We start from the raw sequence: 23,726 nt of genomic DNA, 5'->3' as shown, positions 1-23,726 counted from the left end.
TTTGGAAACCCGTAGATATCATTCGTTTTCTACACTGGAAAACGAATGTTGTTGTTTTGAAGGGTTTCCATGGCTACCATGGAACAGAAGGAACATCCGGGGATTTGATAGCACTGGTTGGCCATTCAAACCCTATCTATTTTTTGTGTGAGACAAATACCTTTGTTCATTCTAATGAGGGGCTCCATTGTGGTTTTACTTTAGGCTAAATGGTATGTTTATTTAACTAGACTTTGCACAAAGTCCTCTGACATCCATTAGCTTTCTTTCTCTTATATTCTAGGAGGCAGCTTCATTCCTAGATGACCTATGCTGGACCAGAGCCAAGAGGACTGACCCAGTCTCCAGAGGTTGTCCTGACTGACCCAGTCTCCAGAGGTTGTCCTGACTGACCCAGTCTCCAGAGATGGTCCTGACTGACCCAGTCTCCAGAGGTTGTCCTGACTGACCCAGTCTCCAGAGGTTGTCCTGACTGACCCAGTCTCCAGAGGTTTTCCTGACTGACCCAGTCTCCAGAGGTTTTCCTGACTGACCCAGTCTCCAGAGGTTGTCCTGACTGACCCAGTCTCCAGAGGTTGTCCTGACTGACCCAGTCTCCAGAGGTTGTCCTGACTGACCCAGTCTCCAGAGGTTGTCCTGACTGACCCAGTCTCCAGAGGTTGTCCTAACTGAACACAGACCACACAAGCGAAGGAGATGACCCATCAAGGCCTATTCCCATATCAGCACTGGCACAAGCAAGGCTGTAGTCCAGTCAAATCATTTTAACTCTCTCCTGTCTCTGGTGTGAGCTGACGCATGTCGCGGATCAGGAGCACGCTCAACACTGTTACTAAAGCAGTAAGTGGCAGCGACCTCCTCTCCAAGATCTCCCGCCTTAAGCCCAGTGCCACAGCCGCCCATGCAGAGAAGGTACTGTCCGAAGCGGAGCCTCTGACTCCATCTCCAACCCCGGCAGCTAGTGACCCTTCAGCTGCTGCAATAGACATGAAGCCACCAGAACAGGATCAGACAGTAGGACAGGACCAGAACAATGGAGAGGAGGGGAAGGAGAATCAGCCACTTCAGCCTTTAGAGAAACCATTCATGGCCAACGTCAAGCCCAAACAGAGCCTCGCTGCGTCAGTGGCTAACTCCGCCGCATCAGTGGCTATATCCACCGCTAGCTCCTCGTCAGCCATTGCCAAGCAGACGTTACAGCTGTTCCAACCAGAGGCCCTGTCCACCAATATGGACGAGACATACAGCACCCTGTCTCAACACGTCAACGACTACTTTGGGAGTTGTAGTAGTCTATCAACAGGAGATGACAAGAAGCCTCACCATCTAAATGACAATGCTCAAGCATCCACGTCCTCCAAGCCTGCTCTCAGTCTACGCTATCAGAGTACTAAGAGCGGGGACCACATCCCCGTTTCAGTACCTGTGGCAGCTGAGACCAAGGCTATCCAGGGCAAGGCAGCTACCCCACAACCGACTCCTCCCCTGGAGGAGGTTAGCCCAACCTCGGGTGTTCCCACCCGAGAGAGCCCTGCCACAGATAGTACTTCCTCTGACCCAGTCACCTACACCCCTACCCCCACCCTAACACCCTCTAAAAAAGGTGGGTTTGGGCAGTATCTGTCTGACCCTCGTCCCAATGTTCAGGCATTCTTTGGCAGCTATATAGCACCCTTGGTACCTAGTAAGTTCAGAGCTGACCCCAAGAGTGTCACAGCAGCAGTTGAAGAGAAGACCACGGAGGAGGCTGTGAGGAAGCCTGGAGAGAAGATGGAGACTGAGGAGCAGAAGAAGAATGCTAAAGAGGGGGCCAAGAAACTACTGCTGAGCCAGAGAGAGAAGGTACTGAAACTGATTCATATAAATTAATGATTCTCTGCCATGTGAATTAATTAAAATGAACTTTTAATACCCTGTCGGTTTGAAGTGTCTTACCCTGTCGGTTTGAAGTGTCTTACCCTGTCGGTTTGAAGTGTCTTACCCTGTCGGTTTGAAGTGTCTTACCCCCTGTCGGTTTGAAGTGTCTTACCCCCTGTCGGTTTGAAGTGTCTTACCCCCTGTCGGTTTGAAGTGTCTTACCCCCTGTCGGTTTGAAGTGTCTTACCCCCTGTCGGTTTGAAGTGTCTTACCCCCTGTCGGTTTGAAGTGTCTTACCCCCTGTCGGTTTGAAGTGTCTTACCCCCTGTCGGTTTGAAGTGTCTTACCCCCTGTCGGTTTGAAGTGTCTTACCCCCTGTCGGTTTGAAGTGTCTTACCCCCTGTCGGTTTGAAGTGTCTTACCCCCTGTCGGTTTGAAGTGTCTTACCCCCTGTCGGTTTGAAGTGTCTTACCCCCTGTCGGTTTGAAGCGTCTTACCCCCTGTCGGTTTGAAGCGTCTTACCCCCTGTCGGTTTGAAGCGTCTTACCCCCTGTCGGTTTGAAGCGTCTTACCCCCTGTCGGTTTGAAGCGTCTTACCCCCTGTCGGTTTGAAGCGTCTTACCCCCTGTCGGTTTGAAGCGTCTTACCCCCTGTCGGTTTGAAGCGTCTTACCCCCTGTCGGTTTGAAGCGTCTTACCCCCTGTCGGTTTGAAGCGTCTTACCCCCTGTCGGTTTGAAGCGTCTTACCCCCTGTCGGTTTGAAGCGTCTTACCCCCTGTCGGTTTGAAGCGTCTTACCCCCTGTCGGTTTGAAGCGTCTTACCCCCTGTCGGTTTGAAGCGTCTTACCCCCTGTCGGTTTGAAGCGTCTTACCCCCTGTCGGTTTGAAGCGTCTTACCCCCTGTCGGTTTGAAGTGTCTTACCCCCTGTCGGTTTGAAGTTCATGTTCAATGATCTAGGACAGAGGGAAAACATTACACACAATGATTACCTTATATCTCATTTTGATCTACATTTTTAAAAAGGATCCTGGGTATGTTCTGTGCCCTCCCATCCCAGATCATAGCCCGGGTGAGTATGGACAACAGGACCAGAGCCTTGGTGCAGGGCATCCAGAAAGCCACAGACATGAATGTCCACACCAGCCGTGTGGAGGAGCTTAGCCTGCATCTTCTGGAGTACCCTGAGACACGCGGCGTGGCCGTCAAGGTGTGGGGCTGTTTTTGTAGACAATGTAAACTTCAGTCCTTGTAGATATACTGTGGGTGTATTTACATTCATATTTTAGTCATGTAGCAGAAGCTCTGATAGACCAACTTCTAATCAGTGCATTCAACTAAGATGGGTACATGTAGAAGTGTGTGAATTTGCTGAAGTGAACCCCCCCCCCCTCAGGAGAGGGTGATCCCGTGCCTGTTGCGTCTGAGGCAGACCAGAGACCCCCGGCTCCAGGCTGCAGTGAGAGAGGCCCTGGCCCTGGTGGGATACACAGACCCTGTGAAGGGCCAGGGTATACGGATCCTGGCCATCGATGGAGGGGGGACCAGGGGACTGGTAGCCCTGCAGACCCTACACAAACTGCAGACACTGACAGGCAAACCCATCTACCAGCTGTTTGACTACATCTGTGGGGTCAGCACAGGTAGGCTGTTTCACCAAGCTCCCTGTATTTTCTACAACATGATATCGGTCCACACTACTAGGGCTGGTTTCCCAGACACAGATCAGGCCTAGTCCTGAGAACATAATCCATTGAGCATTCTTTTTAGGCCAAGACTAGGTTTCATTTATGTCTGAGAACCCAGTCACTTGTGTTTAATGAAAGGCACTTTTCAGTCCAGTCTTAAAATCAAAAAGTCAGGGCCTCCCGAGTGGCGCAGCGCTTGAGGCGTCATCACAGACCGGCTGCGACCGGGAGACCCATGAGGCGACGCACAATTGTCCCAGCATCGTCCGGGTTAGGGGAGGGTTTGGGCCTGGCGCAAACCCTAGCGACTCCTGTGGTGGGCCTGGCGCATGTACTCTGACACGGTCGCCAGCTGTATGGTGTTTCCTCTGACACGTTGGTTCGGCTGGCTTCCGGGTTAAGCGAGCTGTGTGTCAAGAGGCAGTATGGCTTGGCGAGGTTGTGTTTTGGAGGATGCATGGCTCTCAACCTTCGCCTCTCCCTCTGTACGGGAGTTGCAGCGATGGGACAAGACTGTAACTACCAATTGGATATCACAACATTGTGGAGGATAATACTTTTTTATAAATCTGAAAGTCCTGTTTGGCACGTGGCATCTTAACACGATGAACCCCTATCCCGCAGGTGCCATCCTGGCCTTCATGTTGGGGGTGTTCCAGATTCCTCTGGATGATTGTGAGGAACTCTACAGGAAGCTGGGTTCTGATGTGTTCAAACAGAACGTCATCGTGGGAACCGTCAAGATGGGCTGGAGCCACGCCTTCTACGACAGCCAGATCTGGGAGAACATCCTCAAGTGAGTACAGTACCCTGCTGCTCCGCCTAGTATACTGTCATGTCAGTACCCTGCTGCTCCGTCTAGTATACTGTCATGTCAGTACCCTGTCATGTCAGTACCCTGTCATGTCAGTACCCTGCTGCTCCGTCTAGGATACTGTCATGTCAGTACCCTGCTGCTCCGTCTAGTATACTGTGATGTCAGTACCCTGCTGCTCCGACTAGGATACTGTCATGTCAGTACCTTGCTGCTCCGTCTAGTATACTGTCATGTCAGTACCCTGTCATGTCAGTACCCTGCTGCTCCGTCTAGGATACTGTCATGTCAGTACCCTGTCATGTCAGTACCCTGCTGCTCCATCTAGGATACTGTCATGTCAGTACCCTGCTGCTCCGTCTAGTATACTGTCATGTCAGTACCCTGCTGCTCCATCTAGGATACTGTCATGTCAGTACCCTGCTGCTCCGTCTAGGATACTGTCATGTCAGTACCCTGCTTCTCCGTCTAGTATACTGTCATGTCAGTACCTTGCTGCTCCGTCTAGGATACTGTCATGTCAGTACCCTGCTGCTCCATCTAGGATACTGTCATGTCAGTACCCTGCTGCTCCGTCTAGTATACTGTCATGTCAGTACCCTGCTGCTCCGTCTAGTATACTGTCATGTCAGTACCCTGCTGCTCCGTCTAGTATACTGTCATGTCAGTACCCTGCTTCTCCGTCTAGTATACTGTCATGTCAGTTCCCTGCTGCTCCGTCTAGGATACTGTCATGTCAGTTCCCTGCTGCTCCGTCTAGTATACTGTCATGTCAGTACCCTGCTGCTCCGTCTAGTATACTGTCATGTCAGTACCCTGCTGCTCCGTCTAGGATACTGTCATGTCAGTACCCTGCTGCTCCGTCTAGTATACTGTCATGTCAGTACCCTGCTGCTCCGTCTAGTATACTGTCATGTCAGTACCCTGCTGCTCCGTCTAGGATACTGTCATGTCAGTACCCTGCTGCTCCATCTAGTATACTGTCATGTCAGTACCCTGCTGCTCCATCTAGGATACTGTCATGTCAGTACCCTGCTGCTCCGTCTAGTATACTGTCATGTCAGTACCCTGCTGCTCCGTCTAGTATACTGTCATGTCAGTACCCTGCTGCTCCGTCTAGTATACTGTCATGTCAGTACCCTGCTGCTCCGTCTAGGATACTGTCATGTCAGTACCCTGCTGCTCCGTCTAGTATACTGTCATGTCAGTACCCTGCTGCTCCGTCTAGTATACTGTCATGTCAGTACCCTGCTGCTCCGTCTAGGATACTGTCATGTCAGTACCCTGCTGCTCCGTCTAGGATACTGTCATGTCAGTTCCCTGCTGCTCCGTCTAGTATACTGTCATGTCAGTACCCTGCTGCTCCGTCTAGTATACTGTCATGTCAGTACCCTGCTGCTCCGTCTAGGATACTGTCATGTCAGTTCCCTGCTGCTCCGTCTAGTATACTGTCATGTCAGTACCCTGCTGCTCCGTCTAGTTTACTGTCATGTCAGTGGTAAAATATGTTGACAGTGTAGTCTGACCTATGAAAATCATGTTCTTATTTTGGAGCATGTAAATTTACAGTATAATTTTGTCTGATTTGATAATGAAGTGGTGAATGTTTTGTGTGTAACAGGGAGAGAATGGGAGAAGGCCTCATGGTGGAGACAGCCCGGGATCCAAAATGCCCAAAGGTTAGGTTTGATTTATACATCCCTTGAACAACCATACACTTACACAGGGAACAAAGACTTAATCAAGTCCATATCGACGGGTAGGCGGACGAGTCACCAAAATGATACGTACGCATCGGTACGGCTGGATGGCCTGCGTTGTTATGAGCCTGGACGGTCACATAGCAACAACGACAAGAAGCTGCCATGTAGGGAGTCCTAGGTTGCTCGTTTAGTCTCATTGTGTCTTGTTCTTGACACCATGTCTTGTTTTGAGGGGTTTTGACTCATGTCATGTCAATGCTAATGGGGCTAAAATCCGCTAGCTAGCTAATCAACAACTGTAACGGTGCATTTAAGAGACAACAAGTGCTCATTGAAAACATAAATACATTTGCACAATAAACATTGGAGACTAAATATACTTTACATGTTGTTAACAATCTAAGCCAACCCGTCTGTTGTGCACGTTGGTTTTGTTGCTAAACAACCAACCCATCTCTTCTCTCATGAACACGTCTTCATTTAGTTCATGCCTCTGTTCCTCCTCTAGGTGTCAGCAGTGAGCACCATAGTGAACAGGGGTCTGCCTCTGAAGGCCTATGTGTTCAGGAACTACAGCATGCTACCAGGGGTCAGGTCCCACTACATAGGAGACTGTAAACACAAGATGTGGCAGGCCATCAGAGCCTCCTCCGCCGCCCCAGGGTACTTCCAGGAGTATACACTGGGAAAAGACCTGCACCAGGTAACCAATTCATCTATCTCTGTATGTGTAGCTTTAGTACTCTCTCTCTGTTTATCTACCTCAGCCTCTCTCTGTTTATCTACCTCAACCTCTCTCTGTTTATCTACCTCAACCTCTCTCTTTCTCTCTGTTTCTACCTCAGCCTCTCTCTGTTTATCTACCTCAGCCTCTCTCTGTTTATCTACCTCAGCCTCTCTCTGTTTATCTACCTCAACCTCTCTCTCTTTCTCTGTTTATCTACCTCAACCTCTCTCTCTTTCTCTCTGTTTATCTACATCAACCTCTCTCTGTTTATCTACCTCAGCCTCTCTCTGTTTATCTACCTCAGCCTCTCTCTGTTTATCTACCTCAGCCTCTCTCTGTTTCTACCTCAGCCTCTCTCTGTTTCTACCTCAGCCTCTCTCTGTTTATCTACCTCAACCTCTTTCTCTCTCTGTTTATCTACCTCAACCTCTCTCTGTTTATCTACCTCTCTCTCTCTCTGTTTATCTACCTCAACCTCTCTCTGTTTATCTACCTCAACCTCTCTCTGTTTATCTACCTCAATCTCTCTCTCTTTCTCTGTTTATCTACCTCTCTCTCTCTGTATCTACCCCTCTCTCTGTTTATCTACCTCAACCTCTCTCTCTCTCTCTCTGTTTATCTACCTCAACCTCTCTCTCTCTCTGTTTATCTACCTCAGCCTATCTCTTTCTCTATTACCCCTCTTTCTTTGTCTCTCTGTCTCTATGATCTCTCTCTGACTGTCACTCATTTACCCAACACTTCTCGCAAATCAATACACTTTCAGTACACTTCCTGATAGTCCTCTCCGAGGCCTGAGGCCATTAACTGTAGGGCCGTAGTGTGTGTTTCTGTGTGTTAAATTAGCCCGTTCTCTCAGCTGGAGATCCAGAGAGTAAATGTAGAGCCTCTCTCTCTCTGTTCCATTTCAATTCAATTCAAATTTGAGGGGCCTCATTGTCATGGGAAACATATGTTAACATCGTCAAAGCAAGTGAAGTAGATAATAAACCAAAGTGAAATAAACAATAAAAAATGAACAGTTAAAATTACACTCAAGTTCCAAATAATAAAGACATTTGTCTATATACAGTGTTGTAACGATGTGAAAATAGTTAAAGTACAAAATGGAAAATAAATAAATATGGGTTATATTTACAATGGTACCACCTCATTTTGTGGGCAGTGGGCACATAGCCTGTCTTCTCTTGAGAGCCATGTCTGCCTACGGCGGCCTTTCTCAATAGCAAGGCTATGCTCACTGTTTTTTTTGTTGTAACTTGACACATTGGAAAAAATGATATTTTTGTTTTCTCATGATGTGGTTGGGTCTAATTGTGTTGCTGTCCTGGGGCTCTGTGGGGTCTAATTGTGTTGCTGTCCTGGGGCTCTGTGGGGTCTAATTGTGTTGCTGTCCTGGGGCTCTGTGGGGTCTAATTGTGTTGCTGTCCTGGGGCTCTGTGGGGTCTAATTGTGTTGCTGTCCTGGGGCTCTGTGGGGTCTAATTGTGTTGCTGTCCTGGGGCTCTGTGGGGTCTAATTGTGTTGCTGTCCTGGGGCTCTGTGGGGTCTAATTGTGTTGCTGTCCTGGGGCTCTGTGGGGTCTAATTGTGTTGCTGTCCTGGGGCTCTGTGGGGTCTAATTGTGTTGCTGTCCTGGGGCTCTGTGGGGTCTAATTGTGTTGCTGTCCTGGGGCTCTGTGGGGTCTAATTGTGTTGCTGTCCTGGGGCTCTGTGGGGTCTAATTGTGTTGCTGTCCTGGGGCTCTGTGGGGTCTAATTGTGTTGCTGTCCTGGGGCTCTGTGGGGTCTAATTGTGTTGCTGTCCTGGGGCTCTGTGGGGTCTAATTGTGTTGCTGTCCTGGGGCTCTGTGGGGTCTGTTTGTGTTGCTGTCCTGGGGCTCTGTGGGGTCTGTTTGTGTTGCTGTCCTGGGGCTCTGTGGGGTCTGTTTGTGTTTATGAACAGAACTCTCACTCACTCTCACTTCAAACACGCATATCAAAGACTGAGCCCCCCTGTGATGGAGAAGGGTTCCTGTAGGGGCTGCTGTCTGTAGGGGAATGGCAGGACAGTGACTCTTGATGAAAGAGAATATCTGATGTCTAGCCAACCCTCTGTCAGGTTGTACCTCAACAGCCTGTTTGTTTGTCTATTTTCTAGGTAAACAAAATGGTATTTGACCTGTGTAATTTGGATGCCACTTCGTTGACCTGCTTTAGTTTTGTTTGGTTGTAGACTGTACACCTACGTCAGAGATCAAAAGCTATTTCCTGGATGTTAGTTTGTTTCAGGAAGTAGGAAGTCAGAGCTAAGTGCAAAGCAAGCTCTCTTCTCAGAGCCTTAGAAATCTCCATGGCAACCAGTGAATATTCTATCTACCCGACCAAGTGGGTTTGGGCCTCCCTCCATCTGGGCAGAGCCCTTAGACAGCCGCTCTTTAACCTTTACCCAGAGTCTGAAAGGAGAGGTAGCTGCCTGCCTGCCCCACAGTCCCTTTGATCAGGCATTCACAAAGGAGCACAGTGCCCTGCCACACACACTCCAATCATTTATTGATATTTAAACACGCACCGCACGCACACGCCACAGGATTAGTCGGTGTGAGATCTGTGTGTGTGGAGAGAGATGGATGATTTGGTGACGTGCTTTATTTACTGTGTGCCACTGTGTTTTTGGCCCTGTTTCCCTTGTCTCAAAAGCTTCACAACAGACCAAAGAGGAGAGTGTAGACTAGAGATGTATTCAAAGTCCACAGCTCTTGACTCGCCTCTTCAGAGAGCTGGGTTGTTTTTGGAGTTTTCTCTACTGATCAATGGACATATTTGGTCATTTTAATGTGCCAGGAATCATTTGAATCCTTAGCTCGTCACGAGACTTGGCTGTTATCTTGGATGAACCTCCTTTTAATCATTGAACTTCCTGCTTCAACATTTTGATAAGGGGAAGTCCATTTCATGACACAGTGCTTTCATTATCCATAATGTCCCTTTAGCTCCCTGTCCCTTCTCTGACAATGCTACATACCCAGTGGACTGGCCTAACTAATATGCTATTACATAGTCAATAGACTCTTATCACTAATCCCTTTATGTTCTGTTTCATGTATTGTGTGTGTGTGTGTGTGTGTGTGTGTGTGTGTGTGTATTAACATGCAAGTAGCAGCTTTAGCTCTTGGCTGAGAAACCAGTTGACAGCTGAACTCCCTCTGCTCTCAGTCAGTCCGGATGGAGACGCCCACCAGCCCGTCCATAAAAAATCTGTGTTTTAAAGGGGAATGGAAACACTAGGCTTTAGAACACCAGCTAACTGCTCTGAGATGTACTCAGACCAGGACCTCTGCATGCATTAACCAGCTAACTGCTCTGAGATGTACTCAGACCAGGACCTCTGCATGCATTAACCAGCTAACTGCTCTGAGATGTACTCAGACCAGGACCTCTGCATGCATTAACCAGCTACATTTGCTGGTGTCAAACCGTATATGAAAACATGGTACATATTTTGAAAGCTGAGAAACAGCCCTTTCAAATGACATGACAAATTGGCACCACAGCCATCAAATGGTAAAGAAAACAACTTCCTAATGAAGATGGAGAAAAAGTTAGAGCATGTTGAGTGTTCCGTGTTCTGTAAGGGTTGATCATCTGGAATCAGAATAGTGTTCCGTGTTCTGTAAGGGTTGATCATCTGGAATCAGAATAGTGCTCCGTGTTCTGTAAGGATGGATCATCTGGAATCAGAATAGTGTTCCGTGTTCTGTAAGGATGGATCATCTGGAATCAGAATAGTGTTCCGTGTTCTGTAAGGATTGATCATCTGGAATCAGAATAGTGTTCCGTGTTCTGTAAGGATGGATCATCTGGAATCAGAATAGTGTTCCGTGTTCTGTAAGGATGGATCATCTGGAATCAGAATAGTGTTCCGTGTTCTGTAAAGATGGATCATCTTCTAGGTGTTAGCGGGGTGAACAGGCCGTGGCTCGGGTGGCTGAGGTCCTTGATGATCTTCTAGATGTTAGCGGGGTGAACAGGCCGTGGCTCTGGTGGCTGAGGTCCTTGATGATCTTCTAGATGTTAGCGGGGTGAACAGGCCGTGGCTCCGGTGGCTGAGGTCCTTGATGATCTTCTAGATGTTAGCGGGGTGAACAGGCCGTGGCTCCGGTGGCTGAGGTCCTTGATGATCTTCTAGATGTTAGCGGGGTGAACAGGCCGTGGCTCTGGTGGCTGAGGTCCCTGATGATCTTCTAGATGTTAGCGGGGTGAACAGGCCGTGGCTCGGGTGTCTGAGGTCCTTGATGATCTTCTAGGTGTTAGCGGGGTGAACAGGTTGTGGCTCGGGTGGCTGAGGTCCTTGATGATCTTCTAGGTGTTAGCAGGGTGAACAGGCCGTGGCTCGGGTGGCTGAGGTCCTTGAGGATCTTCTAGGTGTTAGCGGGGTGAACAGGCCGTGGCTCGGGTGGCTGAGGTCCTTGAGGATCTTCTTGTCCTTCATGTGACACCGGTGCTGTAGATGTCCTGGGGGGCAGGCAGTGAGCCCCCGGTGATGTGTTGGGCTGACAACACCACCTGCTATGGTTGTATAGTACTGGTTCTATAGTAGAGTCATGGTGAACTAATACACAGTGATCTGGTATATTTAAACATGTAGCTAGTCTGGCTGGGTTGTATAGTACTGGTTCTATAGTAGAGTCATGGTGAACTAATACACAGTGATCTGGTATATTTAAACATGTAGCTAGTCTGGCTGGGTTGTATAGTACTGGTTCTATAGTAGAGTCATGGTGAACTAATACACAGTGATCTGGTATATTTAAACATGTAGCTAGTCTGGCTCGGCTATGTGCTGCAGTTTAGTTCATTGGTGTTTGTTTTACTGGCATGAATGTTGTTCCATCATAAATACACTGACAGAGAGGATACGTCCCAAATGCCACCCCTTTCTCTATATAGTGCAGTACTTTTGACCATAACCCTATAGTAGTGCACTACATAGGGAATAGGGTGCTATTTGTGGGACACCCAGAGTCTAGAGGGGAGATGAGCAGAGCGTGGCTCCCAGTTCGACCTCCCCAGTGTTCAAGAGGAAATGGGACAGAAAATGTGATCTCTTCTGCCTCAGCTGAATGCAACATGTCCTCCCTCCCAGTCCCGGTCATCTGCCCATCTGGACACAGCTAAACAATGAGACTAGAGCCAGTACATCCATTTTGTGCTAGTGTTGTGTTAGGATATCATGCATGAAGAGAAGCTGAGAAGCCTCAGTCAGGGACTCTCAGGCTGGATTTAAATGAGCAGGTTTGTTTGTTATAGCTAGATATATTACCTGCTGTTATGAGGATTTAAATGAGCAGGTTTGTTTGTTATAGCTAGCTAAATGACCTGCTGTTATGGGGATTTAAATGAGCAGGTTTGTTTGTTATAGCTAGCTAAATGACCTGCTGTTATGAGGATTTAAATGAGCAGGTTTGTTTGTTATAGCTAGCTAAATGACCTGCTGTTATGGGGATTTAAATGAGCAGGTTTGTTTGTTATAGCTAGCTAAATGAGCTGCTGTTATGGGGATTTAAATGAGCAGGTTTGTTTGTTATAGCTAGCTAAATGACCTGCTGTTATGGGGATTTAAATGAGCAGGTTTGTTTGTTATAGCTAGCTAAATGAGCTGCTGTTATGGGGATTTAAATGAGCAGGTTTGTTTGTTATAGCTAAATGACCTGCTGTTATGGGGATTTAAATGAGCAGGTTTGTTTGTTATAGCTAGATATATTACCTGCTGTTATGGGGATTTAAATGAGCAGGTTTGTTTGTTATAGCTAGCTAAATGAGCTGCTGTTATGGGGATTTAAATGAGCAGGTTTGTTTGTTATAGCTAGCTAAATGACCTGCTGTTATGGGGATTTAAATGAGCAGGTTTGTTTGTTATAGCTAGCTAAATGACCTGCTGTTATGGGGATTTAAATGAGCAGGTTTGTTTGTTATAGCTAGCTAAATGACCTGCTGTTATGGGGATTTAAATGAGCAGGTTTGTTTGTTATAGCTAGCTAAATGAGCTGCTGTTATGGGGATTTAAATGAGCAGGTTTGTTTGTTATAGCTAAATGACCTGCTGTTATGGGGATTTAAATGAGCAGGTTTGTTTGTTATAGCTAGATAAATGACCTGCTGTTGTAATGGGAATTTCATTCCAAGCTCATGGCCAAATTATCTTACTTGTGAAATTATGACATTGCCTTTTTCTTTGTATAAGTAAACTGAAATTCCAATTCCAATTTCCTTGTTGAAAACATGAGAATTTAATCGTTTTTTTAGTTTAGTTTAGTTTAGTTGATATGCTTGAAGTCATAAAGAGTGCAATGCTTGACGCACAACGAAGAGCTGCTGGCAAAACGCACGAAAGTGCTGTTTGAATGAATGTTTACGTGCCTGCTTCTGCCTACCACCGCTCAGTCAGATACTTGTATGCTTGTATGCTCAGTCAGATTATATGCAACACAGGACAAGCTAAATAATATCTAGTAATATCATCAACCATGTGTAGTTAACTAGTGATTATGATTGATTGTTTTTTATAAGATAAGTTTAATGCTAGCTAGCAACTTACCTTGGCTTACTGCATTTGCGTAACAGTCTCCTTGTGGAGTGCAACGAGAGAGAGGCAGGTCGTTATTGCGTTGGACTAGTTAACTGTAAGGTTGCAAGATTGGATTCCCCGAGCTGACAAGGTGAAAATCTGTCTTTCTGCCCCTGAACGAGGCAGTTAACCCACCATTCCTAGGCCGTCATTGAAAATAAGAATGTGTTCTTAACTGACTTGTCTAGTTAAATAAAGGTGTAAAAAAATATATTTTAAAAATTCGGCAAATCGGCGCCCAAAAATACCGATTTCCGATTGTTATGAAAACTTGAAATCGGCCATTCCGATTAATCGGTCGACCTCTACTAACAGGTATAACTAACAAAGAAATAAATAAACAGGGAGGGCCAATAGTGTTCTCTCTCTGTAAGTGTGTGGCTGGAACTATAGTCAGTCAATATCAACATTCTCTCAAACTTCCTAGACATTCAGACATCCTGTGTTTGCTCTCCCTTGTCAACATATTTTCTCTCTCTGTCTGTCTCTCTCTCTGTCTCTGTCTCTCTCTCTCTCTCTAAGTCTCTGTCTGTGTCTGTCTCTCTCTCTCTCTCTGTCTCCCACATGGATAGAGAGATCTTTATATATGTGTTATTGTGGTGTCAGTGAGTGCACAGGCAGCGCCATCGAGGCCATCTCCATTTTGAAGCAGTCCATTTTCTTCTTCTACTACATCTATGATTTAGCAAACAAACTGAAAATGTGCCCACCTAGTGTTTGCTCATCGGTATAATTCATTCGCTGGTCCCTCCTGATGACCCGGATGGAATAATGTGATCCTTCCTTAACCCATAGGAAGTCCCACCCAGACTTCTTTAAAATTGTGGAAGCCCGCAATGGCCATGCCAACACAGGTTTTATCCATCTAGAGTCCTCTAACTCTAAGAAGGTACCAGAACAAAGCTTGGTTGTTATTTTGACAGAGGCACTGAACTGTGGTTCCACAGAACTTCCTTCACAACTTGTTACCTTCAGCATGTTAGTTTGCCAGGGACATACTGCATCATGATAACATAAAGACCAGTGATCTGGTCACACTGTACCAGGGACATACTGCATCATGATAACATAAAGACCAGTGATCTGGTCACACTGTACCAGGGACATACTGCATCATGATAACATAAAGACCAGTGATCTGGTCACAGTTTAATTGCAGCCAGGCAAGGTTTTATTTGGCTAGTTCAGTGTTTAATCATGAGGCCTGCAGCGAAGTGTCCAGATGCATTAAGGTGCCATGAAATCTCTGCTTAGTCACGATGATGCACAACAGGAGAATCACATTGGCTTGTTGGTTAACAGGTCTCAAGAGCCTGAGGAACAAAAAATAATCACCTGATTAAAAAAAAACAAGTTAGCACTGAGAATTGTCTTGTAATATGTTCACTATCACTGTTGACTGTGACATTTCCTCTAGTTTGAAAGCCCAAATAGTGAGACTTTCATGTAAGTCAGGGCCCACTTCCTTATTCCAATTCCTTCAGTGTTTTTAGAAGAGGCAGTGCTGAACATAACGCCATGGCAACACTGGAGACTCATTGTCTTGTTTCTCTTCAGTGTTTCTGTAGTGAGAAGCCAGTGAGGTTGTTGAGAGAGAGGCTTAGCCCAGAGAGCTGTTGTAGCTCTGACCCCCACAGAGTGGAAACGACCTTTGACCTGCAGTCAGCAAGGGTCAAGGCCTTATTGTGAGCCACACTCTCTCCCACAGTTCACCATGAGTAGATCATTGTTTTAGCAGTTTAATCCTATCCAAACAGCCCAGTTAGAAAACCCTTCACCCAGTGTGCGTTCCAAACTACACCCTATTCCCTACGTAGTGCATTACTTATTACCAGGGCCCATAGGGCTCTCAGAAGTAGTGCACTATATAGGAAATAGGGTGCCATTTTGGATGCAGACTTAGTGGATGAAGTCCAAGAATAAGTGGACTTGGAGAGGGTAGCTAAGAGGGAGAGAGGGAAGACATAACTTAAAAAGACTAAACCTGGCTTTGCCAAGACGAGGTCACTGCTCAGCTAGTGTCTGGAGCACATAGAGTAGCCTGACACACACACTCTCAAGTAAGTGTGTGTGTGTGTGTGAGAGAGAGAGAGAGAGCCCTTACTTACCCTCTGTGTCTGGCCAATCTTGTCTGTCTGCAGCCGCTGACATTCACAACTGCTTCTGGAAATGAGACTTGAATAATTAATTGCACCGTATCAAAGCCTCTTTCTACTGTGGAGCACCGACTCTGTTGAGGTGATTGTACAACATTGAGGTAATTGAGCTATCCTACCCTGTACGGGTAATACACTGTTTCCCTTTTGTTGGGCTGGTCAGAAAGACATTTCTACCATACGTTTAACTCCTTGTTATTCAGACCACTATCACACTACAGGCAAGCAGACTCTGGTCTGGTCTATTCATCTCTGGGATGTATTAGACTGTGTACCACTCCTCACCAGCCCTGGAGGGGTTGATAGGGACGTGTTTCCACAAGCTTGGTGGGCCAGTAGAACAGCCTCGTAGTCCCAGGTCAGGAAGCTTAAACAGGACTGGTGTTTAGATGCAGAGCAGCATTGATCAGGGCCTGGTGTTTAGATACAGAGCAGCATTGATCAGGGCCTGGTGTTTAGATACAGAGCAGTATTGATCAGAGCCTGGTGTTTAGATACAGAGCAGTATTGATCAGGGCCTGGTGTTTAGATACAGAGCAGTATTGATCAGGGCCTGGTGTTTAGATACAGAGCAGTATTGATCAGGGCCTGGTGTTTAGATACAGAGCAGTATTGATCAGGGCCTGGTGTTTAGATACAGAGCAGTATTGATCAGGGCCTGGTGTTTAGATACAGAGCAGTATTGATCAGGGCCTGGTGTTTAGATACAGAGCAGTATTGATCAGGGCCTGGTGTTTAGATACAGAGCAGTATTGATCAGGGCCTGGTGTTTGGATACAGAGCAGTATTGATCAGGGCCTGGTGTTTAGATACAGAGCAGCATTGATCAGGGCCTGGTGTTTAGATACAGAGCAGTATTGATCAGGGCCTGGTGTTTAGATACAGAGCAGTATTGATCAGGGCCTGGTGTTTAGATACAGAGCAGTATTGATCAGGGCCTGGTGTTTAGATACAGAGCAGTATTGATCAGGGCCTGGTGTTTAGATACAGAGCAGCATTGATCAGGGCCTGGTGTTTAGATGCAGAGCAGCATTGATCAGGGCCTGGTGTTTATATGCAGAGCAGTATTGATCAGGGCCTGGTGTTTAGATACAGAGCAGTATTGATCAGGGCCTGGTGTTTAGATACAGAGCAGTATTGATCAGGGCCTGGTGTTTAGATACAGAGCAGTATTGATCAGGGACAGACATTATGTACTATAGGACATGGTGATTTACTGTGTTCTACCTCAGACATTATGTACTATAGGACATGGTGATTTACAGTGTTCTACCTCAGACATTATGTACTAGGACATGGTGGTGATTTACTGTGTTCTACCTCAGACATTATGTACTAGGACATGGTGATTTACTGTGTTCTACCTCAGACATTATGTACTATAGGACATGGTGATTTACTGTGTTCTACCTCAGACATTATGTACTAGGACATGGTGATTTACTGTGTTCTACCTCAGGCATTATGTACTAGGACATGGTGATTTACTGTGTTCTACCTCAGACATTATATACTAGGACATGGTGATTTACTGTGTTCTACCTCAGACATTATGTACTAGGACATGGTGGTGATTTACTGTGTTCTACCTCAGACATTATGTACTAGGACATGGTGATTTACTGTGTTCTACCTCAGGCATTATGTACTAGGACATGGTGATTTAATGTGTTCTACCTCAGGCATTATGTACTAGGACATGGTGATTTACTGTGTTCTACCTCAGACATTATGTACTAGGACATGGTGGTGATTTACTGTGTTCTACCTCAGACATTATGTACTAGAACATGGTGATTTACTGTGTTCTACCTCAGACATTATGTACTAGGACATGGTGATGATTTACTGTGTTCTACCTCAGACATTATGTACTAGGACATGGTGGTGATTTACTGTGTTCTACCTCAGACATTATGTACTAGGACATGGTGGTGATATACTGTGTTCTACCTCAGACATTATGTACTAGGACATGGTGGTGATTTACTGTGTTCTACCTCAGACATTATGTACTATAGGACATGGTGATTTACTGTGTTCTACCTCAGACATTATGTACTAGGACATGGTGGTGATTTACTGTGTTCTACCTCAGACATTATGTACTATAGGACATGGTGATTTACAGTGTTCTACCTCAGACATTATGTACTATAGGACATGGTGATTTACTGTGTTCTACCTCAGACATTATGTACTAGGACATGGTGATTTACTGTGTTCTACCTCAGGCATTATGTACTAGGACATGGTGATTTACTGTGTTCTACCTCAGACATTATGTACTAGGACATGGTGATTTACTGTGTTCTACCTCAGACATTATATACTAGGACATGGTGATTTACTGTGTTCTACCTCAGACATTATGTACTAGGACATGGTGGTGATTTACTGTGTTCTACCTCAGACATTATGTACTAGGACATGGTGATTTACTGTGTTCTACCTCAGGCATTATGTACTAGGACATGGTGATTTAATGTGTTCTACCTCAGGCATTATGTACTAGGACATGGTGATTTACTGTGTTCTACCTCAGACATTATGTACTAGAACATGGTGATTTACTGTGTTCTACCTCAGACATTATGTACTAGGACATGGTGATGATTTACTGTGTTCTACCTCAGACATTATGTACTAGGACATGGTGGTGATTTACTGTGTTCTACCTCAGACATTATGTACTAGGACATGGTGGTGATTTACTGTGTTCTACCTCAGACATTATGTACTAGGACATGGTGGTTTACAGTGTTCTACCTCAGGCATTATGTACTAGGACATGGTGGTGATTTACTGTGTTCTACCTCAATATTATTAGACATTTACCAAGCTTAATGTCATGTACCTTATACATACAAGATAAGAAAGCAGACATTAAATCAAATCAAATTGTATTGGTCCCATTAGCAATGTTATTGCAGGTGTAGCAAAATGCGTGTGTTTCTAGCACCAATAGTGCAGTAATATCTAACAATAAACACAAACCTAAAAGTAAAATAATGGAATTAAGGAATATATAAATATTAGGACGAGCCATGTCGGAGTGGTGTAGACTAAAATACAGTATATACATATGAGATGAGTAAAGCACAAATATGTAAACATTTTAACAACATACCGGTCCGTCTAAAATCCTTGTGGTATTTTTCTGAAGTCAGATTGTCTCTGTGTGTTTCCAGGATGGTGGTCTCCTCATCAACAACCCCACAGCGTTAGCCATCCATGAGTGTAAGCTGCTGTGGCCCAACACCCCAGTGCAGTGTGTTGTCTCCCTGGGTACGGGTCGCTATGAGACCGTCAACAAGAACAACACCACCTCCACCAGTCTCAAAGCCAAGATCACCAACGTCATCAGCAGTGCCACCGACACAGAGGGTGGGTCACCAAGGGACCATGGAGTGTGTGTGGTGTACTGTGTGTAGTTGGTGTGTGTAGTTTGTGTGCCACATCTGTCCTTTGACAGGGATGAAACCACATTAGGTTATTTCTAACATCAGATTAAAGGCTGTCAGCCAGCCAGTCAGTCAGTCAGCCAGTCAGTCAGAGACATGTGCTTCACTAAAACAGACGCTGCATGTAGTCCCAGTAGGTAGTTGGAGGACCATTGTTTTCTGTGCATCTCATTAAGAGACTCATTCGCTGCATGTAGTCCTGTAGGTAGTTGGAGGACCATTGTTTTCTGTGCATCTCATTAAGTGACTCATTCGCTGCATGTAGTCCCAGTAGGTAGTTGGAGGACCATTGTTTTCTGTGAATCTCATTAAGAGACTCATTCGCTGCATGTATTCCCAGTAGGTAGTTGGAGGACCATTGTTTTCTGTGAATCTCATTAAGAGACTCATTCGCTGCATGTATTCCCAGTAGGTAGTTGGAAGACCATTGTTTTCTGTGCATCTCATTAAGAGACTCATTCGCTGCATGTAGTCCTGTAGGTAGTTGGAGGACCATTGTTTTCTGTGAATCTCATTAAGAGACTCATTCGCTGCATGTAGTCCCTGTAGGTAGTTGGAGGACCATTGTTTTCTGTGCATCTCATTAAGAGACTCATTCGCTGCATGTAGTCCCTGTAGGTAGTTGGAGGACCATTGTTTTCTGTGCATCTCATTAAGAGACTCATTCGCTGCATGTAGTCCCTGTAGGTAGTTGGAGGACCATTGTTTTCTGTCCATCTCATTAAGAGACTCATTCGCTGCATGTAGTCCCTGTAGGTAGTTGGAGGACCATTGTTTTGTCTCGTGCTGTATTTCAGTCACTCCTTCAATGATTTCCTTTTGACCAACACAGCTCAGAACATCAAGTTCATCAGCTCCCCAGTGCTTGACCTCTCTCTGATTCCTCTCATTAATCAGCTCCCCAGTACTTGAACTCTCTCTGATTCCTCTCATTCATCAGCTCCCCAGTGCTTGACCTCTCTCTGATTCCTCTCATTCATCAGCTCCCCAGTGCTTGACCTCTCTCTGATTCCTCTCATTCATCAGCTCCCCCAGTACTTGACCTCTCTCTGATTCCTACCTGTGTAGATGGTCAGTCTGAGTGATGTTTAGTCAGTGTGTGTGGGTGATGGCACTATGAACAACTTGATTCCTACCTGTGTAGATGGTCTGAGTGATGTTTAGTCAGTGTGTGTGGGTGATGGCACTATGAACAACTTGATTCCTACCTGTGTAGATGGTCTGAGTGCTGTTTAGTCAGTGTGTGTGTGGGTGATGGCACTATGAACAACTTGATTCCTACCTGTGTAGATGGTCTGAGTGATGTTTAGTCAGTGTGTGTGGGTGATGGCACTATGAACAACTTGATTCCTACCTGTGTAGATGGTCAGTCTGAGTGATGTTTAGTCAGTGTGTGTGGGTGATGGCATCTATGATGTTTACAACTATGAACAACTTGATTCCTACCTGTGTAGATGGTCTGAGTGATGTTTAGTCAGTGTGTGTGGGTGATGGCACTATGAACAACTTGATTCCTACCTGTGTAGATGGTCTGAGTGATGTTTAGTCAGTGTGTGTGGGTGATGGCACTATGAACAACTTGATTCCTACCTGTGTAGATGGTCTGAGTGATGTTTAGTCAGTGTGTGCGGGTGATGGCACTATGAACAACTTGATTCCTACCTGTGTAGATGGTCAGTCTGAGTGATGTTTAGTCAGTGTGTGCGGGTGATGGCACTATGAACAACTTGATTCCTACCTGTGTAGATGGTCAGTCTGAGTGATGTTTAGTCAGTGTGTGCGGGTGATGGCACTATGAACAACTTGATGGATCTCTATAAAGTAGAAAGTCATAATAAACCAGTCACATATGGACTAACTTTGTGTCCTTCATCAGAAGTCCACGTCTTGTTCTCTCCTTCTCCCCAGACAGCTGCTTCCTCTCAACTAGCTACACTAACAACATGATAGCTATCAAGATATACAATGATTTAACTGTACTCCAGCAACATGACCTAACCTCTCTCACCTCTTCTCTCTCCGTCAGAGGTCCACATCATGCTGGACGCCCTCCTTCCACCCAACACTTACTTTCGTTTCAACCCCTACATGAGCGAGGACATCCCATTGGACGAGAGCCGCCCGGAGAGGCTGACCTTCCTGCAGGAGGAAGGAACTCGCTACCTGGAGAGGAACGAAGCCAAGCTGAACAAGGCAGCGTCGGTGCTGGCTCTGGAGAAGAGCGCCATCCAGAGGCTGGCTGAATGGTGCAAACTGAAGGCCGACATGTACGAGGGCTTGCCCTTCATATCCAAACTGTAGGGGACGTCTAGAGGTGAAAGATCAGACAGGCTGAGAGACACTCATTTAGACTGATTATGAAGATAATATAGGAGCCGTAAAGGTCTGACATGTACGAGGGCCCTTCATCTCCAAACTGTAGGAAGAGACCTGCAGAGGTTAAAGTTCAAAAGGCACTGCAGGCGGTAGCTGCTGAGAAACTCATTTAGACTTGAAAATAAACATCATGTGCTTTGATATAACTCCATCAGTGGAGGCTGGTGGAAGAATCTATAGGAGGAAAGGCTCATTGTAATGGTCGGAATGGAATAAATGGAACTGAGTCAAACGTGGTTTCCATGTGTTTGATGTGTTTGGTACCGTTCCATTGATTCCATTCCAGCCATTACAATGAGCCCATCCTCCTACAGCTCCTCCAACCAGCCTCCTCTGGACTCCATATCTTCTTGATGCAGATCATGTGATATGACTGCAGATCATGTGATATGACTGCAGATCATGTGATATGACTGCAGATCATGTGATATGACTGCAGATCATGTGATATGACTGCAGATCATGTGATATGACTGCAGATCATGTGATATGACTGCAGATCATGTGATATGACTGCAGATCATGTGATATGACTGCAGATCATGTGATATGACTGCGGTCCATTTGAATTTCTGCTGCTCAGGCAGGATGTTGTTACCTTTGACCTGTGAGAGGTGGTACAGAATGATCTGTTGTAGTGTTTCTGAAAGGGGTTTGGCTGGTTGGGCTGAAGGAATCAACCTTTTGACTAGTCCTAAATAAAGTGCCACTGTGATGAGAGCACATAGGCAGTGTTTACACAGACAGGCCGTGTTTACACAGACAGGCCGTGTTTACACAGGCAGCCCAATTCTAATATTTTGCCCCCCTAAAAATCAGATATTTTGCCAATAATTGGGCTAAATACCTGAATTGGGCTGCCTGTGTAAACAGCCATAATGGTGTGAATGGTAGACAGGCATAGCCATAATGGTGTGAATGGTAGACAGGCGTAGCCATAATGGTGTGAATGGTAGACAGGCGTAGCCATAATGGTGTGAATGGTAGACAGGCGTAACCACAATGGTGTGAATGGTAGACAGGCGTAGCAATAATGGTGTGAATGGTAGACAGGCATAGCCATAATGGTGTGAATGGTAGACAGGCGTAGCCATAATGGTGTGAATGGTAGACGGGCATAGCCACAATGGTGTGAATGGTAGACAGGCGTAGCCATAATGGTGTGAATGGTAGACCAGCGTAGCCATAATGGTGTGAATGGTAGGCAGGCGTAGCCATAATGGTGTGAATGGTAGACAGGCGTAGCCATAATGGTGTGAATGGTAGGCAGGCGTAGCCATAATGGTGTGAATGGTAGGCAGGCGTAGCCATAATGGTGTGAATGGTAGACAGGCGTAGCCATAATGGTGTGAATGGTAGACAGGTGTAGCCATAATGGTGTGAATGGTAGGCAGGTGTAGCCATAATGGTGTGAATGGTAGACCGGCGTAGCCATAATGGTGTGAATGGTAGACAGGCGTAGCCATAATGGTGTGAATGGTAGGCAGGTGTAGCCATAATGGTGTGAATGGTAGACAGGCATAGCCATAATGGTGTGAATGGTAGACAGGTGTAGCCATAATGGTGTGAATGGTAGACCGGCGTAGCCATAATGGTGTGAATGGTAGACAGGCGTAGCCATAATGGTGTGAATGGTAGGCAGGTGTAGCCATAATGGTGTGAATGGTAGGCAGGCGTAGCCATAATGGTGTGAATGGTAGGCAGGCGTAGCCATTTACTGTTTTGATTTAAGAGTGCAGGTTTTGCAGGGAAGGTGTTTTTGACAACTACCTACTTACCATGTACTGGTATGTCAGAGATTCAGGGTCTGTTATTAGCAACTAATTCTAATGTAATTATTGTAAATATGAATGTTGTAACTGACATTGGTGTCACCTCATTTAAATGCTCCAAACTTGAACTAGGCATGTAAAGTAGAATGGTATCAAACATGTAATTATGCCTTTTTTCACAGACTAATGAAATCATGCACTTTGTAAATTGTCACATTGTTCTTATCTTAAAAGAGCTCTGTAAGGGATCAAATGTAAATGGTTGGATGGGTGGTTTTGAATAATATTGAAGAGTTGATGGTATTCGCTTTATAATGAAGTTGAACCACCTAATTCCTTTCTCCTGCAGCGGCCCTGTAGGTGGAGGGTGTAGAATGAAAATGTGTTGTTGAAACCGGCTTCTGTTGTTGTGTTGTCTGTTGAAGCTGTGTCTCATAACTACACTATTATACATGATCATCTGATCTGTACTGATGTCTATTAAAGCTGAAGTGATAGTCTACGACAACCTTAAACCACACACACACACAGAGAGGTCTATAATAGAGGTGTCATGGAAGAATGTGGA

The 23,726-nt window shown here is 45.8% G+C and overlaps 1 protein-coding gene across 1 annotated transcript; it reads left to right on the top strand.

Annotated features, from left to right (window-relative positions):
* Positions 1 to 309: 309 nt before the first annotated feature.
* Positions 310 to 21,846, top strand: LOC139393219 (calcium-independent phospholipase A2-gamma-like). Its single transcript, XM_071141663.1, has 9 exons — positions 310 to 378; positions 575 to 1,842; positions 2,916 to 3,065; positions 3,252 to 3,498; positions 4,168 to 4,339; positions 5,979 to 6,036; positions 6,569 to 6,763; positions 18,738 to 18,933; positions 21,037 to 21,846. The coding sequence occupies exons 2-9, from the start codon at positions 799 to 801 to the stop codon at positions 21,309 to 21,311; spliced, it is 2,337 nt and encodes a 778-aa protein (XP_070997764.1). The 5' UTR covers positions 310 to 378; positions 575 to 798; the 3' UTR covers positions 21,312 to 21,846.
* The last annotated feature ends 1,880 nt before the right edge of the window (positions 21,847 to 23,726 follow it).

This window comes from Oncorhynchus clarkii, chromosome 33 (genome assembly GCF_045791955.1).
Source record: "Oncorhynchus clarkii lewisi isolate Uvic-CL-2024 chromosome 33, UVic_Ocla_1.0, whole genome shotgun sequence".
Lineage (NCBI taxonomy): Eukaryota > Metazoa > Chordata > Actinopteri > Salmoniformes > Salmonidae > Oncorhynchus > Oncorhynchus clarkii.
Note: the sequence above shows the minus strand (reverse complement) of the source record. Positions and strands in the feature narration are given on the sequence as shown.

Coding starts and splice junctions, on each gene's coding strand:
- LOC139393219 (XM_071141663.1), top strand. CDS start 799: ATGTCGCGGATCAGGAGCACGCTCAACACTGTTACTAAAGCAGTAAGT. Junction 1,843..2,915: donor TGCTGAGCCAGAGAGAGAAG/GTACTGAAACTG, acceptor CTCCCATCCCAG/ATCATAGCCCGGGTGAGTAT. Junction 3,066..3,251: donor CACGCGGCGTGGCCGTCAAG/GTGTGGGGCTGT, acceptor CCCCCCCCTCAG/GAGAGGGTGATCCCGTGCCT.